Source organism: Sinocyclocheilus anshuiensis, unplaced genomic scaffold (assembly GCF_001515605.1).
Source record: "Sinocyclocheilus anshuiensis isolate Anshui unplaced genomic scaffold, SAMN03320099.WGS_v1.1 scaffold207, whole genome shotgun sequence".
Taxonomy (NCBI): domain Eukaryota; kingdom Metazoa; phylum Chordata; class Actinopteri; order Cypriniformes; family Cyprinidae; genus Sinocyclocheilus; species Sinocyclocheilus anshuiensis.
The window spans coordinates 3,032,278-3,051,933 of record NW_015551045.1 but is presented as its reverse complement, the minus strand read 5'-3'; the positions used below and the strand labels follow the sequence as shown (position 1 = coordinate 3,051,933).

General features: G+C 36.2%; 2 protein-coding genes and 1 long non-coding RNA gene across 3 annotated transcripts in view; all 3 read left to right on the top strand.

Annotated features, from left to right (window-relative positions):
• The window catches only part of cdx1b (caudal type homeobox 1 b), a 5,866-nt gene extending 2,563 nt beyond the window's left edge, over positions 1–3,303 (top strand). Inside the window, exons 2-3 of the mRNA XM_016451578.1 lie at positions 997–1,145; positions 3,053–3,303. Coding sequence (XP_016307064.1) covers positions 997–1,145; positions 3,053–3,250 — 347 coding nt within the window. The 3' untranslated portion in view covers positions 3,251–3,303. The remainder of the gene's footprint in view (positions 1–996; positions 1,146–3,052) is intronic.
• Positions 1–15,022, top strand: part of LOC107661812 (uncharacterized) — a 19,071-nt gene extending 4,049 nt beyond the window's left edge. The window contains exons 2-3 of the long non-coding RNA XR_001631143.1: positions 6,816–6,819; positions 14,894–15,022. This is a non-coding gene — a long non-coding RNA (uncharacterized LOC107661812). The remainder of the gene's footprint in view (positions 1–6,815; positions 6,820–14,893) is intronic.
• Positions 15,023–19,192: 4,170 nt separating this feature from the next.
• The window catches only part of LOC107661772 (calcium/calmodulin-dependent protein kinase type II subunit alpha-like), a 42,759-nt gene continuing 42,295 nt past the window's right edge, over positions 19,193–19,656 (top strand). The window contains exon 1 of the mRNA XM_016451540.1: positions 19,193–19,485. Coding sequence (XP_016307026.1) covers positions 19,424–19,485 — 62 coding nt within the window. The 5' untranslated portion in view covers positions 19,193–19,423. The remainder of the gene's footprint in view (positions 19,486–19,656) is intronic.

The following is a 19,656-nucleotide window of genomic DNA, read 5'->3' as shown; positions in this document are numbered from 1 at the left end:
AAAAAATGCTGGGTTGTTTCAACCCAACTTTGGGTCAAATATGGACTAACCCAACCGTTGGGTTAAATTTTTACATTAAATTTTTAACCCAAAAGTTGGGTTAGTCCATATTTGACCCAAAGTTGGGTTGAAACAACCCAGCATTTTCTGTAGAGTGTACAACTCAGTAGCCAGACGGTCTTTTTGAGAAGTCTGGAGCCAAGCCCAAATGATGTTATTAGCTCACTGACTGTCACTATTATTTTAAGATTCTAAGATGTATTTCATATAACACAATTAAATACCTGGCTTTTTAAATGGAGGATTGTGAGAGTTGCTTGGCCGGGTTAATGATACCAAGAGATTATGGCCTCTAGTGAGATTTAAAATGAAGATGCTATGGTGGAGAAGCCTAATTATCTGGAGTTCTGTTGCCCTAGACAGGCGTTGTTTTAATATTTAACCTGGTAGCCACTTAAGTCCCCTCTTGCCGCTGACAGGGTAAACTAAGTTTGAAATATAGAGACACGATTCCAAAGACCTTTATAACATGGACATCTTGGTGTTTTATATATGTGTGCTCTTAACGATTGGCTTGATTAAGGGAGCAAACACTGTGTTCCCATAGTTACTTTTTAATAGAAAAGATAAACACAACGACATTAACTAAAAAATTACTCTTTATGTCTATCACATTATAATTAATTACAGTATAGTCAAATGTTTCTGTACGCTTAGTGAGTAAAAACTACTTAAAATAAAAATGGAGAAAAGCCTTGAAAGGAACCAGGTTTACACCGAATACATTTACATTTATGCCAAGCAATTTGTTGCTAAATAAATCAAGTAAACTAAAATGATTTTTCTGTCGTGTGATAAAATACTCATCAGAGCCTACTGTGAAAAGGACAGAGTCCTGTAGAAAATACTTCTCAAAAGGACTGATTCACAATTATTTGTTTAAAATTGACTTGACTTTTAATGCAAAATTAATTTGTTATGCCGTTTGTCATTTAGGAGGGAAGACCAGAACAAAAGACAAATACCGGGTAGTGTACACGGATCACCAACGTCTGGAGTTGGAGAAAGAGTTTAATTACAGCCGTTACATCACAATAAGAAGAAAGGCAGAACTGGCAACAGCACTCAGTCTGTCAGAGAGACAGGTTAGCTGCTCTATACAGTCTTCAGTCATCATGTTAGACAACATATTCTTCACATACACTCCTAAAAATAAATATTCCAATAGGGGGTTTGCAGTGATGCTACAGAAAAATCACTTTTGGTTCCCCAAAACATTTCAGTCACTTTTTTTTTTCTTAGTGTAAGGAACATTTTAAAGCCCCCATGAAATCAAAGTAAAGTTTTTTTTGGGTGTTAGTATCAATATGTTAGTCTTAAGGTTATCTATAAGGCAGTGTGCTCCAAAACAGTGACAAAATTCGCATTTAGAAGATATAAGCATTCAAAGCTTGCAGTTCGTCACTTCCGCCAAAACGGCTCAACGATTTTTTTGACGTCACATCGTACTTCAGCTTCTCATCAAACTTTCTGTCCAATTAAATGCTCTCTAGAATCTGAAGCGCCCGCCCCCTACACTATAAAATAGATGCTGAAGCTGCAGCTGAAATTAGCATTTTCTGTACAGTGAATGGCACGTAGTGCACTATATAGGGGACAGGGAACGATTCAAACAGTGTAAATATGCTTTCCATAGAATGCTATATTTTATAGCAATATGGATGAGATTGTGGCTGGCACACCCTGTCAAATGCGGCTTTACGGAGCTCAACGGCTCTAGCCCAAGCTGTGATATAAACGAACGCTATTGGCTATTTAAAAAGGGGCGGGGCTGCTTGATATGTCCCGCCCTGTCTTCCTGTTTCAGTTAATATGACATCAACACATAGAGTGTTGGGGACCTTTAAAAATCTAAAGAACCTTTTTCCACTATAAAGAATCCTATGTTGAATGGAAAGGTTCCATGGATGTTAAAGGTTCTTCATGCACTCTTTTGGAATTTATTGTTCCATGAAGAACCTTTAACATCCATGGAACCTTTTTAATGTACAAATGGTTCTTCATACTGTAAAAAGGTTCTTTATTGGCATCTTTAGTTCCCTGAGCCTTTAATATATCCATGGTACACTTTTAAAAATAAAGGTTTCAAAAGGTTTCAAAAACCCCAAAAGTTCTCTAAAGAACCTTTCAGTGAAAAATTCTTAAAAGAAGCATTTTCTTCTTGAATGTGAAGAACATTTTAATAATCTTAAAGGGATAGTTCACCTAAAGTAAGGAAACTTTGCTTCCTTTGCTCCTGTTAACAAACATTGGTTTTCACGAGACTCACCGGCGCATGCGCAAATGCGGAGCTGCTTCTGTGTACAACTGTTGTCGCAAGCTAGATTAAAGTGATTATTACGTTTTGAATATGGATATTTTTCTTACAAAAATGCATTGATTCGCTACAGGAGGCCTTTGTTCACTGCCCCGGAGCCGTGTGAGACACTTTTTATTATGGATGGGTGCGCTTTATTTCACTTCTTTTGGACTGAAGCAATGCAACACCTGCTGACTGGCATTAAACAGCATGGAAGAGCAAAGACAGTTTTTAATAGAACTCCGATTGGATTCGTCTGAAAGAAGAAAGTCATATACACCTAGGATGCCTTGAGGGTGAGTAAATAATTGGCTAATTTTCATTTTTGGGTGAACTATCCCTTTAAGAACCTTTTGCATTATAAAGAAATTTTTGTGGAATGTAAAAGCTGCCATGGATGTTAAAGGTTCTTCTCAGAATCATAGATGCCAATAAAATGTCTTTCTGTACATTTTTATGCCACAAAAAAAAAAAGTTTATTTTAAGAACTGTTACCTGAAAGTTTCTTTTGAGAACCAAAAATGTTTCTTCTATGGCATCGCTGTGAAACCCTCCCATTGGGAACATTTATTTTTAAGCGTGTAGAAGCTGATTGGGATCACTGCTGTGTAATGCAGCATAGATGAAACATAAAACGCAACTTTTACCAGGAACAACGTTTTTTCAGCACAACTTATGGCATGTTGTTGGCAGGTGAAGATCTGGTTCCAGAACCGGCGTGCTAAAGAGAGGAAAGTCAATAAAAAGAAGATGCAACAGCCGCAGCCGGCATCCACAACCACACCAACCCCACCTGGTTCAGCTCTGCAAGGCAATGTTCCCATGGTCACAAGCAGCAGCAGTGGCCTGGTATCGCCATCTATGCCAATGACTATCAAAGAAGAGTACTGAAGATCGTTTTTATAAAGAGCCCTTTCACACTTTTACACACAGAGTACTTTCAAATCAACCCATCAATGAAAACACAACACGAATGTGACAACCGTGACAAAGACTGAATAAAAAGTAGTCAAGAACCATTGAAAAGTAATGCAGCAACATTTGAAGTAGCCTACACATGAATCTGAAAGGTTGTGTAATATTACTCTGGTCATGTCGGTTTCTTTATTCTAGTACTTTATTACTGCTGTTGTTTTGCTCATCACTGTAAACTTTAATATGTTTTGAGATTGTAAAAGTGAATTCAAATAACTGTATATTTCTAAAGTAATTTGTATTAATAAAATATATGTTTTATTGTGGCAAAGTGATTCATTTCAGACTTGCCGAGGAAAGCAGCATTTCCATCCATTTTCCTATCTGTTAACTCGTGTCTTCCCACAGATATCAGAAACAGAGCTGTTTGTGTCCAGCATTGATTGGTCAGTTTTATTGAAGGTGCTTTCATATTCACTTGAGGGAAACTTGGAGGGAAATGTCTGATGTGTTTTATCTGCACTTCATCAAAATGGAGAAGACCTGCTAGCGTGCGAGTGAATAGACGGCACTCGAGCAGGAGCTGGTGCTGTTTGCACAGTGTAACGGCATCGCTGGATAAGAGACGAGTGCACGCTGAGAAGCTGTGAGCTATTTCATTATCAAGCACACTCTGGACTCTCTTATCAATGGTGTGACAGAGAAGCTCAGCTTGACGGGCAGAACATATCTCCTCTACGGCGTCGCCGCAACAGGACCTGTTTTATGACCGCGTTAACAAAGCCAGGGTGTGGCGTCCAAAGGCCGAGGCGAAAGGGACTGTTGAGCAAACAATATGCATCTGCCTGCATACATGTCCATTTGCAGAGAGTGTCCATATGTCCATACTGAACCTTCATCTTCATCTCTGTGAACTGTATATTTAGGTTAGAGAAGATATTGTGATGGATATCTTTAGCTCTTTATGGCCACCACATGTTCATGCTGCAGAAATAGAAATGATATTCTGTTAGACACAGATTGAATTGCTATATCTTAAAACGTTGGCACATTTTAGCTATATAATTCATGTGTTAATGCTTATAGGAGCAGAATAATTCGGTTTTGCAGTGTGCAGTAGTCAACATTTGAAGTGGATCAAAAAAGCTCATCAAAGTTGTCCTAAGATAAGAACGGGTATTGTTTAGGTTTTATGACAACTTTGATGAAAGGTTTTGATCCACTTCAAATGTTGACTACTGTATATCATGTATGTATGTACATATACACAACAACTTTTATTACATTTTTAATATCAAAATATTCATTCAATACTGTGATAACACCAAATCATGAACTTTTGTTGTCTAATCCTAAATTATACTGACATATTGATGACTTTAAATGGTTCAAGTTACAAAACCAGTATACTAGGAGTTCTCATAAGTGAAAATGTAATCTCTCGATTATGAATAGGCCGATGAGACAAACATAGTGGCATACCATGTTTCTACAAAAGCATTTTAATGTGTTCTAATAAAGAGGCTTTAATGATTCTTTAGCTCTGTCTTGTTACATTGTATTGTTCCATTTTTCTTTATCATTGCTCTATTTCTGGTAAGAGGAGAATTGTATAAACAAGCTTGCCGATAGCTGCCTCTGAGGCCATAAAGTTTATTGGGGGGGCATGTTGTAAAAATATTCTCACCACAGTAACAAAAACATGTTGGTAATGCTCTTCATATGTAATTCTATATGAAGTACAAAGAGAACTTTTTATTAGGAAGCCCAAATATTAGTTACAATTTCTTGATGCATTTAAAGCTGATTGTGTCTAAATGATTCAGATTCAGAAGAAGAACCCTGTGCCGTCAGAGAAAATTGGTTAACAAAGTATTACTGATTACTAGTGATTTTCTTGCAGTCCTGATTTAAGGTTGAAGAAAAAAATTTCCCCCCAATCTTAAAACTACTTTTTTAAGTCTGCTATTTAAAAAAAAAAAAAAAAAAAAAATCGATAGATTTTTAATTAGGGCAAATAGTGTAAAACAGGGTTTATCCAATTGTCTATCTTCATTTAAAACACTAAACAAACTCATTACCCGTCTAGTCTATCTATTACTTATACAGCTGGTTGTTTACGAGGCTATTGTATCATAAACGTCCAATTACAATAGTTATACCCACTAATAATCTCTATAATGGCGAGAATAATTCTACATAAACACCGGAGCTGTAAAGCAATGATTCTAGTGACTCTCTATAAATAGCAGATATGGTTAAGTGCCTATGACACCTTTTCATTGAACCCAGCGGAATTTACTCACATACTCAACGAAATACCTGTGCTGGCTATGCTTTTACCAATTCTTATTATTATCAAACAAAAACATATACAAACATGTGTAACAGGGTTCATTTTAATGGTAACAGTTATGTTTATATATATATATATATATATATATATAATATTTTTAAGATGAACAACAATTTGTTGGAAAAAACTATTTTTGAGAAATATTTTTTTTTAACAAATGGAAATGCAATAAATCGGGCCATTGTTCTTGCAAAATAGCTGCCAGCAGTGAAGAACGGCTCAGAGGGAGCATGAAATACATTATTAAATTGCATCATTGTGGCATATCTTGATATCAAATACCAGATTTTTGATAGTGTGAGTTCATTTTCTTGGTTCACTTTGAAGGCCTCATCCTTCACCTTCATAATCAACCTTTGCCTTTGTTGATAATTTAGAGCATTTCAACATGACAATGTATTGAAAAGTTCATGTTTGGCAATCCAAGATAGACGTGCAAGAAACAAACCTCAGCTCCTGAGATGTGAAGTGTGAATGATTAACCCACACAGAATGCTCAGTAAACTTTAGCATCAATAAAATAGCAGTATGATTTCAACTGTCATTCTGAGCATAATTTACACAGGACTAGTGTAAAGTTTTTTTTTTCACGTTTAAAAAAATAGTAGCAACTGCAATAGAACAAACTCAAATTAGAAATGTAGTTAAAGGGTTGCAGGTCATGCCATATAGCCTAAGAAAAGACAATAACTGCTCTATATTCATCTTCAGGTGCAGTATTTTAAATTGACTAATGTTTCCTGTGTCAAAGTTCAAATGTCAACAAGCTGAACATCCAAGACCTGGGCCCCATTCTTCGTACATGAATTACTGCATTATCTAGATTTCATTTGATTTAGACTCAATCCTTCCTCCTTCAAAACTAATCTCAGAGCTGTTGTCATAGCAACAATCCAGGTCTGTACATTTAAATCTGAATGAGAGCAGACTACAGCTTTTTAAAGCAGATTTCTGTAAGTCAGCTGCTGGGATATTAATAATAATAATAATTATTATTATTATTTAAATTATTGTTATTATCATTATTTTAATATAGTATTATGGTGTATAAATTAATATTGTCTATAAAAATAGTCAGCCAATTCAATGAAAATGTAATGAAATTCTAAATAATAATAATATTTTTTTAAATAATAATTGTATTATATTGATTGATTGATTGATTGATTTAACTTTATTATCCAGCAATGTAAAAATTCTCCTTTGGCTTCTCATAGGAAAAACAAAACAAAACCAAAAACACTGAAGATACAAACAATAATCATATTCATCCAACAACTGAACACACACACTGAAAAGTCACCTTCTCCTTGTAATACCTATGTCATACCACACACACGCCCAGAGTGAAGATTTAGTCGCATTTGCGAGTGATTTACTCGCATTGTAGAGGGTTGCTACTTATTCTCACATTAGAGTAGCTGTTCAATTAGTCATTAATTTGCTTCATACAGCACTGGAGATACAAAGAACAACGTAAAGAGTTCTGTGATGCGCCATTAGAAAAGTGTTCCTGATCCTTACTAAATTTAATTGATTTTCGCTTTTTCCAAGCAATGGAAGGGGCTTTAATGTACTATATGACCTTACGATGCAGGTAAATCTAAACAAATTACTCGTTACATTACAATCTCTTGTCGATAACATAAAAATCTAAAGACTGTAAAAAATACTACAAATAAAAGATTTGTGAATCCTAAAACAAACAGCTAGGCCTACATGTTTATTAGGCTATGTCTTCTTATCCTTCTGTATTTTGGAGCCAGAGATGAATTATCACGATCAGATGATGTCATCAGATGTGGAACAGCGATGCACGAATAAATACAATTAAGCATTTCTTAAAAGAGAGAGTCGTTCGCTCGCGAAGTGGGATGTCCTGTTGTTCTCATGCTCATGCATGCTTATTAATGCACTAATACGCAATTACAACCAGTTCTACTTTTAGGTAGCCTAATTAACTTCATTTCATTCTGTATGGGAGAGTGGGAGCGTAAACACAATCAGGTAGTTTCGTCAATAACACATTTGACCATTTGAGGATCTAAGACTGATCTCTGGGATGAAATGAAATACCACACAGCACTGAAAGAGGAATGGTTCAGTAATTTTGCATGCAAAAACCAAAGTGTAATTGTAGATTTCCGTTGAACACAAGACATAAAGCTTGTTGAACTGAACTCTGAACCGCAAAAAGCCAAAAGTCATGTGGCCAAAAAAAGACCGCAAATGTCACATACTTAACGCACATTTCAAAGCTATAGTGCAGGTGGATGGGAACTATATAATAACATTTTAATTAATCTATTAGTGGCTTAGCACTGAAGGGCCACTATTTGATGTCTTCTTATTTGAGGCAGAGACCTTTTTAGTTTTTAGTGCATAGACACCTTTTTTCTTTACTTTTTCTCTGTTGTTTTTTCAATAGCAACTGTTTTCGTGTAGCGAATCGATATATTTGTATTATCACCAGTTTTTGTCATCACCATCGTTCCCTGAGGTAGGCTACCTGAGCAGTTTGAGGACAGCAATATCCAGAGGAAACCTGATATGCATAATTCATCACTTGCGACATGATTTGAAGGTACTAGTAAAGTTTGGGAACGGCTCCCCGCGGTGGTCAAACATATAACGTGTTTTATGATATTTAAAGAATTTTTTGATATTTTGACTAGAAACAAGACTAAGTAAGATAAGCCATTTTTTGCAGTGTATTACGAAACACTTAAAAGGGTTAGTTCACCCAAAAATGAAAATTAGTCCATAAATTGCTCACCCTCAAGTCATCCTAGGTATATATGACTTTCTTCTTTCAGACGAATCCAGTCGGAGTTATATAAAAAATTGTCTTTGATCTTTCAAGCTGTTTAATGGCACTCAGCTCATACGTCATCCACCGGGAACTGCTTCTGTTTACAACAGTGAGCGCAAGCTAGATTAAAGTGATTATTACGTTTTAAATATGGTTATTTTATTTTTCTTACAAAAACACATTGATTCGCTACAGGAGGCCTTTGTTCACCCCCCGGAGCCGTGTGAGGCACTTTTTTTAATGGAGGGGCGCTTTTTATTTCACTTCTTTTGGACTGAAGCACTGCAACACCCGCTGAGTTCCATTAAACAGCTTGAAAGATCAAAGACAATTTTTAATATAACTCCGACTGGATTCGTCTGAAAGAAGAAAGTCATATACACCTAGGATGCCTTGAGGGTGAGTAATTTATGGCCTGTTTTCATTTTTGGGTGAACTAACCCTTTAACTCTGTCAGCCCAAAGGGCTGCAGGCAAACGAAGAGAAGTTAGTGGATAAAATGATGCTAGAACTGAGTTTTTATTGAATCACTTCATTTTTGTTGCATCGTTTTTAATGCTGCAGTCTAACTTTGTCTGACCAGCACAAATTCAACAAGTGTTAGCTAATATAGGCCTACCAGATAAATGCATTGGTAATGCTTCACAAGATTGTCCTGAGACATTTAAAACTTTGAAATAGAGACATCCATTATCATCATCTTATCTCTTAGCTATGTGAAGACAACACAGAACACAACATTAAGATTAAACCGTAACAGAAAGAAAATATTTATTAAAAAGAAAGAATATTGAATAAATTACATGGAGATTCACAGTTCCCGTCCTCTTATCTGATTGGCTGAGAGGCCTGTTAGGAATGATTGTATTCCACCAATATGAGCACTGGGACTTTTAACAGTTTGTATCACTCCGTTTGTCTCTACGCGTTCTCGCGGTCAGTCCAGTCACTTACATTGAATTGTTACATTGTTATGCCAGTAGTCAATTAGTGATTAATTCAACCAATTTACTCAAAATACTGATTCATTCAGGAACGAAACTAAGTGTTATGTGAACTTTCCACATCACCTTATGAGGCTCAACCAATGAGGAACATGTCGGAAAGGTAATGCTGAAACTGATGCTTGACTTGCATTGGCCAGTTAAGTTAACCAGTTAAGGTCCGAAAAATTTTTTTTTTCGTATTTTTTTTTTTTCGTATTCGTCATCCTTTCTTATCAAAATGCTTGCTATGGATGCGAAAATGCAGAAATTAGAACCTTATCTTAATTTTTTATGATGGACGAAAGTTTCGGAGACGGTGTTTAAACGTGATTGACACAACGTGAGGTCGTATTTATTTTTTAACGTGCGAAAATTTCGGACTCAGTTTGCAAAGACCTTTACTGTATGTTAAATCCAATTATTCCATGGGTAGTTTGAATACTGGATTCTGATTGGCTGGCAGCTATGCAGTAAAACCGTGTAATGCACAGGTAGTTCCAAGTCAGTTTAATCACCGTTCCATATTAAAGCGCTGCTTTAATTGATGCACAAAAACCCACACATCACTCGCACACGCACACACACACGCACACACAGAGAGGGGGGGAACGAGCGAGAGTCGGAGATTGCAGATTGCGCTGCAAAAAATTGGATTAAAAGTTTGTTTTGCTATATTGATGCAAACAAAAAATTGCATTCATACTCAAACAGAGTATTGAACAAACTCAAAGCGAGAGTCGGAGATTGCAGATTGCGCTGCAAAAAATTGGATTAAAAGTTTGTTTTGCTATATTGATGCAAAAAAATGCATTAATACTCAAGAGTATTGAACAAACTCAAAATGCTAAAACTAAAAACATTCTTGAGCAAATATAATTCACAAATTTCTAAAGAAGTATTATTTTTCATATTTATATTAACTATATTGTATCAATATATATATATATATTTTAAATAGATAGGGCCTATCACTATTCTCCCACCATGATTCACCGTCATTCCATGTTAAATCAAACAAATTCCAGAAACTTCCCAGCAGCTCAGATTTTTGATTTTGTTCAAGACAAACATAAATAGTGAAAAAAAAAGTTAAATGCCATTGATGTTTATTTACCGAGCAGGCATAATACACTTTTTTCTTTTAAAGAGATATGTCTGAAAAACAAACGGATGTTAAAACTAGAAAAGGATGATGAAATATGCTTGAAAAAAAAAGATTTTATGTTTTAGTGCCTGTAACATAAGAATTATTATTAACTTAATATAATTTTGTATTCTGGTTCTTACCAAACTTTTCTTTTGTAATCTTCATTTTCAGTCAATGCCATATATGGTTCAATCCCATAGGTACAGGTATCTCAAAGCATCTCTGTGTCCAAATTGTTGAATCTTACAGTTGCTGGTAGCCATTGACATCCACAGTATAGGGAAAAAAAAGGTCAATGGCTACCAGCAACTGTTTGGTTATCAGCATTCTTCAAAATATCTTCTTAACTCAACAGAAAGAAATTCAGACAGGTTTGGAACATCATGAGGGTGAGCGATTTCCTTTTGGAATGAGCATGTAATTTAGTAAGCTTCATTAAACTTGAAATATAGCTTCAAGATGGTTAACTTGGGAGTAAAACATATTTGAAAAATAAAGACAATTATGTCACCTATTGCTGTTGGTGCTACTTGTGTTTGGACCCTGATAATTGCCACTTGTCTTAAGAGCATCTGGGCACCAGAGACCGTAAATCACAGAGGTCCCAAAATTGGAGGTATGGTTATAAATGTAATTATTTTAATGTTATCCACTAGAGGGAACCACAGGATACTAAGAGGCTAAGTTAAAATTTGACACCAGCACAACCATGTCTACAGCACCCACAGCAAGGATCGTTTCAAATCTGTGCTTTGAAAACAAAATGCTTATGTTTTCATAAAGTATAGCATACTAAAATGTTATCTCTACTAGTTACTTATATATTTATTACTGAGTCTGAAGAGTACATTTCAAGGCAGCACAGTTTTGTGAGAAATCAGGTATAAATTAATCATACAAATGGCATTAATTTAAAATATGTATATAATTGCTTAATAAAGTGCATAATAAAAAACGGACACTTAATAAACTGTTAATAAATAATAACAATCAAATGATAAATAACTGAAATATCTGATCTGACATAGTTACCTTAAAGATGTCCAAATATGCAGTACATAAACTAAGCTATCAGACCAATCAGGTCTGTATGCTATGCTAGAACATAAGCTAACTAAAACAGAGATTTATTGTCATTATTTATAATGTATTTCAAACATATTTCCTACAGCGATTGTGTAGGAAGCAATCAGGCGCTAAAGATTGCTTGGGGTCCTTATGGATACCAATTTTGAAGGCCAAGAATCCTTGATTTTTTTTTTAGGTCAGTGAAGAGAATTTCTATTTATTATGCACTATACCCTGAAAAAGCTAGGCAAGTTCGGCACATAAATGTGGTATGAATCGTCTGTGTCAGTGGTTGCACAAGGTTGACTTTCATGAATGGCCATGATGCATGCAGCCGAATGTGTCTCTGTGACAGTGTGTCCTCACTGCAGTGCAGACAGAATGAGGTGCAGCGACATTTCTGTACAGATCCTATAACAGAAACTTTGATATGGATGAAGCTGCATGTATGCATGCACATGAAATGATCCAGGTTTTCTTGTAAACACTCTCTGATAATGATGTCTAGTCAGAAATTATGATCATCCCACATATGCACACAACAGATCCATAAATGCGCCAAAAATACATGCAACGACTCCACACATGCTTAATTCACAATCTACGCACCAGATGAATGCACGGTTTTACTCACAACAGTACAGTCTGAAAATTCAAAAATATGTGTAATTCAGTGCACAAATAAATGTGCCATATGTTATTGAGTCAAAACCTGCTAAGGTGTAATTAAATGTAACAAATGTAAAAATGTGTCTTTTTTTTGGATAATGAAAAGAAAAGGTATGAGTCAAGTTTTATCAACATTTTATCAAACTGATAATTGCATTAATCTTTTAAACAACTGAGAAGATCAAACTACATTTGATAAAAATCACATTTCAAGTTCAGTAATATATATATATTACATCAGCATGTGAGAGTCATACAGGGACTCATCTCAAGAACATTCATTTAACAGTTCATCTATTGCCAAAATTATGAGAAGTAAAGAATAGAAAATTATTGAAAATATTTAATTTAGGAATGTCGGAATCAGAATGTGTATAGTTTGTGTATAAAAACAATGTCTGTCAAAATATAACATACAACTTCCTGTTTCCGTCAGGAACCACGTTGAATGATGTTTACCTGGCAACGTTTTTCAGCTGGATTGGCGTTCATCATCTTTAGCATATAGTGTAAAGTATATCACTCAGTTCCCTGATCATTCCGAATTAATTTCAGCAAGTAAACAACAAATTTAAACTCACATGCATTATATTATGTATGTTACGGTCTCTGACAGACAGCAAGACAGCATGTTGAAGCTGCTCAGGCCGTCATTTTCTTCTTCTCAGAAAGTGATGAAATGGTCAAAAGTAGTCATCTAGTAGTGTGGGTTTTCCAGGTAATGCATATACTTCTCGTAAATACTACTGTGTATTGTGCATGTCATTTTTTTGACAGACATTGATGTTGTGATAGTCAAATAATGTGGAATTGAATGCACATAGGTTGTAAGGTAATAAGTATTTATTTCTTTTGTAGTATATATTTAGTGAATTGATTGATACCTGTGAGTATGTTATGTCGATGTTTTTAGTTCTAATATTCCAACCGACAGTCAGCTTATAGTTTCTGATGGACATGATAACATGCATGAGGGGTGAACTTGATTTTGGGGTATTATAAAACATGCTGGAGTTGTTTGAAATGCTTTTTGTGTTGTTCACTATACTTTTATTTTACAGAATGAAGTTTATTTCTTGCCGTAAATAAATTACATGTTACTCAGAGACTGGCATGTCAAAAATGTTCAGCTGTCGCAAACCGACTTTTGAAAATCAAGTTCATTTTTAAGGTTTTGATGCACAAGTATTGTCTCTTATAACACAATTATTTTACTTAAACCCATGAAAATGCAGATCCTGTTGTAAATAATAGTGAAAAATCACTTTTTAAAACTTTTGTTCCATTATTACCTCTTAGCAGATTTTAACTCGCATGTTCTGAAGTCTTGCCTTGCACATGCAAAGAGCAATTTGTCATATGCTGGGAAAAACAAATATATGTAATGTATGTTCAGAGCTGAGTAGGTTACTTACAAATTGTAATCCGTTACGGATTCCAAATTACATTACAAAAATTGTAGTCAGTGACGTAATCCATTACATTACACATTTTAAGTAATGTAATCAGACTACTTTTGATTACTTTTAGATTGCTTTTGTCCTAACTCGTTTAGCACATTGATTTAAACAGAATAATCTTCTACCATAATGATGTAAAAATACAAAGAGTAAGAAAATATATTCCATTCATTGTAATTAACAACATGAAGTGTATTAAACATTACATTATGTCAAGGTTTCCCAAACTGGGGTTCGTAAAGGAACTGCAGGGGGTTTGTGAGTTTAATGAAAAGCTAACAATTAATTAAATTATAAACCATGTCAAATTAAAATAAAAAAAATTTAAAATAACAATCAAAATCAAAAATTGTTATTTTATATTTACCTGGCTGCCACACTCTAAAAAATGCTGGGTTGTTTCAACCCAACTTTGGGTCAAATATGGACTAACCCAACTTTTGGGTTAAAAATTTAATGTAAAAATTTAACCCAACGGTTGGGTTAGATCCATATTTGACCCAAAGTTGGGTTGAAACAACCCAGCATTTTTTAGAGTGCATATGACCATTAACCAATGTCAGAGAACTGTGAACACGCAAATGTGATACTTATTAAAATATTTATTTTAAAATCTTAGGGATACTTAAAGGGGTCGTTGATTATGATTTCACTCTTTTAACTTTAGTTAATGTGTAATGTTCCCGTTTGAGCATAAACAACATCTGCAAAGTTCAATGCAAAGGGAGATATTTTCTTTTACAGAATTAGCTTTTTTTGAACATAACATATCAAATGTAACGTCATCAAAGTACTGCAAGAGCAATTCAATAGCAGCTGTCTGACTCAGTCAGCACAGCTCCCCCAGAGTGTCTACATGAGCTCTAAATCTGTTTACCTGACAAATATTGCATCCATTTCATGTTCAATAAAGAAAATGCCCAAACTGCTCTCTTTTCTACACTGATCCATAGGGTCACATAGGAGTTATTGAGATCCATTAATCTTTGCCTAGTTTCATCATTTCATGCTTACTCTCAGTTTACAATCTGTACTCACAGATTTGTACACTTTTTTCATTTTTGCATATATACCGATAGATTTGTAAACTGTATTAGCACACACTTTAATTTGGTGACCAGTTCTCACTATTAACTAACCATTAACTATGACTTTTGCCTCAATAAACTCCTAATTTGCCGCTTATTAACAGTTAGTGAGGTAGTACGGAAATTAAGTTTAGGTATGGGGTAGTATTAGGGATCTAAAATATGATCATGTAGAATAACCCATTAATATGAGCTTTAATAAACAGTACTAGTACAAGTACTAATAAATATACTAGTAATACGCAACTAGTTAATAGTGAGAATTGATCCCTAAACTAAAGAGTTACCCTGTATTAATAGATTTGTTGCTCCTTTTCTAAATGTAGAAATCTCTGTCCACTGATTCATTTACAATACAGTTAATCATTTGCTAAAATATTCTAAAAGATCATTTTAACAAATAATAACAACAACAAAAAGGAGTCACTCCAAATATCTATAATATTACTATGCTATAGTATTACTAAAACTTCTTCATGATAAAATATGTTGATTTAATCAATCTTAAACCCATTGTGCATCAAAGAAAGTATGAGGTTTAGCAACTGTTGTGCAAAAAAAAAAAATACTAATGTTATTAACTCTCACCATCATTAAGTTTTAGTGAAAGCTTCAATAACATAAGAAAATAAACAATGTAGTTTATATACAGTCTTACTCTAAAGTGGATGGCTAATGTAATCCACACAAAGATAACGTACAAATGCAGAAGAACTACAAAATAAAACATTAATCATAAAATGGATGTAACCTGGCAACTTATAATGTCAGTGCAGTGACCGTTTGCTAGGATGCGGCTTGGCTGTAAGTGCTTGGTCGTCATGGAAACGACACTTTATGTCAAATTGATGCATATAGTTAACAAATTAACCTTGTTTCCCTTTTTTTCTTGTAAAAGTGTGACCATCAGCTGTAGTTTTGTTGAGAGTGCAGGGGGTTTGATGATATGGGCAAATGTGTTTTTTTTTATTTCATCAGGCAAATGGAAGAAATTTTTCACTTTGAGGTGTCTTTGGATAAAAGCATCTGCTAAATGAATGAATGTCTGACTAATAACAGTCAATAAAAGTAACACCAGAAATAATAATGCCCTAATGTAACTAATGAAATCATATCTACATTTTGTTTAAATAAACAATTAATAATTCATAATTAATCTATGAATAATTTCAACATGTTTATGTGAGTTTATGTGGAGGCAGGGATTTCTAATTTGAGAGGAGGGGCTACAGCTGAGGCGGAGATTTTATAATTGAGAGGAGGGTCTACAATTCTGTGGATTGCAAAACAGTGGGTACAGATTGTGAAATTGGTTGGATTCCAGTTGCTGCCATCCGGAGTTTTGATATAACATTATATTCATTCAGTAACTGTCCGTTCCCCATGGAAGAATCACAGATTTTAATATGTCAGCCTGTACTGTCAGAAATGTGAAAGGCATCCCATTTGACCAGAAACTGGGATAAAACCTATCCCTTCAAGGGATAAAAAAAGAATGAGACGAATGTGGATATCAAAAGCAGAGGCAAGGAGATCCTTGTTTCTTGTAATAATTTAGGTGTGTGTGTGTGTGTGTTTGTCAAGGGGTCATTTGGAAGAGAAGAATCATTTACATGTATGCATTTGGAGGACAGTTTTATCTAAAGTGGCTTGCACTGCATTAAGGTACAGATTTTAAACATTCACGCATTCCATGCAAATTGAACCTAAGAACTTAGTGCTATTGATGTTCTAATTTGTCTGTAATACTGTAACTTTTCTATTTGCATTTATGTGATACAAGCAGCAAAGAAAAGAACACACAGTCATTGGGCTTATGTGTGAAGAGGAGCAATGTGGAGTTAAGGTAGTAAAGAGCATAAAAACATTTCCCCTCATTATTATACTTGGTGGAAGGCGCCCTAATTGTAAGCGGTGCAAAACAATGTTCCCGGATCTCCTTTTTTAACAGGGCACATTTCGCATGTCTCACTAATCAACTGATTCAGGTCATCAGCTGTGTAGAGCTTCCAAGACCTGAAATGAGTGTGTCAGACAAAGAGAGGCGAGGATTCAACATGCGCAGTGTTGAGGGGGTTCCAAGAACAGGGTTGGGAACTACTGGCTTGAAATCTCTGATCAAACTATCAGTGAGAGCAATGGTCTTGTGAAGTGAAACGATCGGTCCATGCAAGAAACTAAACATTATTTACAACATTATTACCTATAATTCAGAGCCTCAGACAAATGGGAAAGATCAATTTGTTTCCGTGAACTGGCTCTTTCGGACAGTTCATTTCAATGAACTGGTTCCAATAACTGATTTACCAGTTTGTTTATGTAATCACACAATGACATCACATATATGTAATTACATTGCTCAACACTTTGAAAACACATCAGATCTCAAAGGGGAAAAATATCCTGCTGGATATCTATACTGATATGGACTGTGTAATGTATTAGGAACTAAAAGTTGCCACATTGTTTGATGGAAATGAAACTGATCAACCTACAGATGGGCTGAATTCAAAGACACCCCGAAAATCAAAGTGAAAAAATTATGCAGCAGGCTAGTCCATTTCGCTGAAATTTCATTGCAGCAACTCAAAATGGTACTCAGTAGTTTGTATGGCCCCCATGTGCTTGTATGCATGCCTGACAACCTCTGTAATGAGACGACGGATGGTGTCCTGGGGTATTTCCTTCGAGATCTGGACCAGGGCATCACAACACAAAGACAGTCCAATCCTGACAATGGCAGTCAGAGTGCCATGGTCTAGCCTGTAGAGGTCTGTGCGTCCCTCCATGGATATGCCTCCCCAGACCATCACTGACCCACCACCAGACCGGTCATGCTGAATGATGTTACAGGCAGCATAACGTTCTCCACGGCTTCTCCAGACCCTTTCACATCTGTCACATGTGCTCAGGGTGAACCTGCCCTCAACTGTGAAAAGCACAGGGTGCCACCTGCCAATTCTGGTGTTCAATGGCAAATGCCAGTCGATCTCCACGGTGCCGGGCAGTGAGCACAGGACCCACTAGAGGACGTCGGGCCCTCAGGTGTGTCATCCTGGAGAAGTTGGGCTGCCTGTGCAACCTCTGTAGGGTCCAGGTATCGCCTCATGCTACCAGTAGTGACACTGAAATGCAAAACTAGTGAAAAACAATCAGAAAAGGAGTAGGGAAAAAATGTCAGTGGCCTCCACCTGTAAACGATCGTACGACTGATCTTAATATTACGGTCTGTTTCCCAAAAGCATCGTAACTTAAGTGAAGTGAAGTGACATGTGGCCAAGTATGGTGACCCATACTCGGAATTAGTGCTCTGCATTTGTCTCATCCAAAGTGCACACACACAGCAGTGAACACACACACACCATGAACACACACCCGGAGCAGTGGGCAGCCATTTTTTGCTGCGGTGCCCGGGGGGGTTCGGTGCCTTGCTCAAGGGCACCTCAGTCGTGGTATTGAAGTACAATAGTAATATATTTCATAATTTCTTCAAGTTAAACCAAACTCTAATTTTATCGGTTTGTGGTGAAGATCTGTGAGTTTCAGTGTGTGTTTAATGGTAGTTTTTGTATAAAGCTGGTAAAGTGACTCTCACAGTAGCTCTGGAGAGGAAGTTTACATGTTCATGTCTCATATATTGAGACGCAGATGCTGGAATCACCATGAGTGTCACGTGTGTTTGAGTTTGTGTATTAGACAAAACTATACCATTCATTTACACAGAGACACGCAGAACATGCAGAGTTATTAGATACATGCACTGACTGGCTGTTGCATTTATGTCTGCTGTTAGATGAATCCATAGAGTAACAATGTCCAGAGCTTATCATCGTTATCGACATAAATTTGATCTGATCTCAATATATTGTCTATCACCCAGCCTTATTCTCAGATCAGTCGGGACTCTCATAGAGGCCCCTGGTCCCTAACCTGTCCCTAATGAGCCTGTAAGGCCTATCAGCCACTTTGGGTAAATTGTCCATTGATTCTTTTCTATTATTTCCTCTATAGATATAGAAAAAGAAAGACATCATTAAATCCACATGCAAGGGAATTTCTACTAATAGCAATAGGCAATAACAGGCCATCCCAATGTGTAAAAATCTATGCTGCAATGCTTGCATTTGAATGAAAGGACTTTGACTGAATACAAATATAAAAAAGTACTCTAGGCTTCGTTTCATCCGAAAGCATTTAAAATAGCTATTTTGGCCATCTCTTCATACAGTATATGCAGACTGCTGTGAAGTAACAGTGTGATGCACACTGAAAGTGTGTGGGTGTGTTTTACTGTCTGCATGGCTTCATGTGTGTGAGCATGTGAGGAGAGGAGGAGGATGCGGCTGCCATGGTAACAGGGGCTGTGTATGGAGGACAGCAGCCAGTCGCAGGCAGCCACAGAAAGATCTATCCGTTTTTCCTCATTCCACTTCCACTTTACCGATATAGAAAACGATCTCCAGACCAGGCGTTTGATCGCGCTCCTGTCCCTCCTGCCTGACGCTTCAAACGCTTCACCTCACAACACTCTCATCAGACGCAGGAAACGCACACATCTCCAGGATGGCAACCATCACCTGCACGCGCTTCACAGAGGAATACCAGCTTTTTGAGGAACTGGGAAAGTAAGTTCTAATCGCTGCATTTCTTTAAACGGATGTCAAGGTATGTTTGAGCTGCACAATGGCCCGAGATGTTATTTTCATTCCAATGCAATGCTTTTGTAACATATCAGCTCAAGTTAAGCGCGTTAGAACTGTCAGACAGCTTGTCCATTAAAGAATAAGGACAACGTA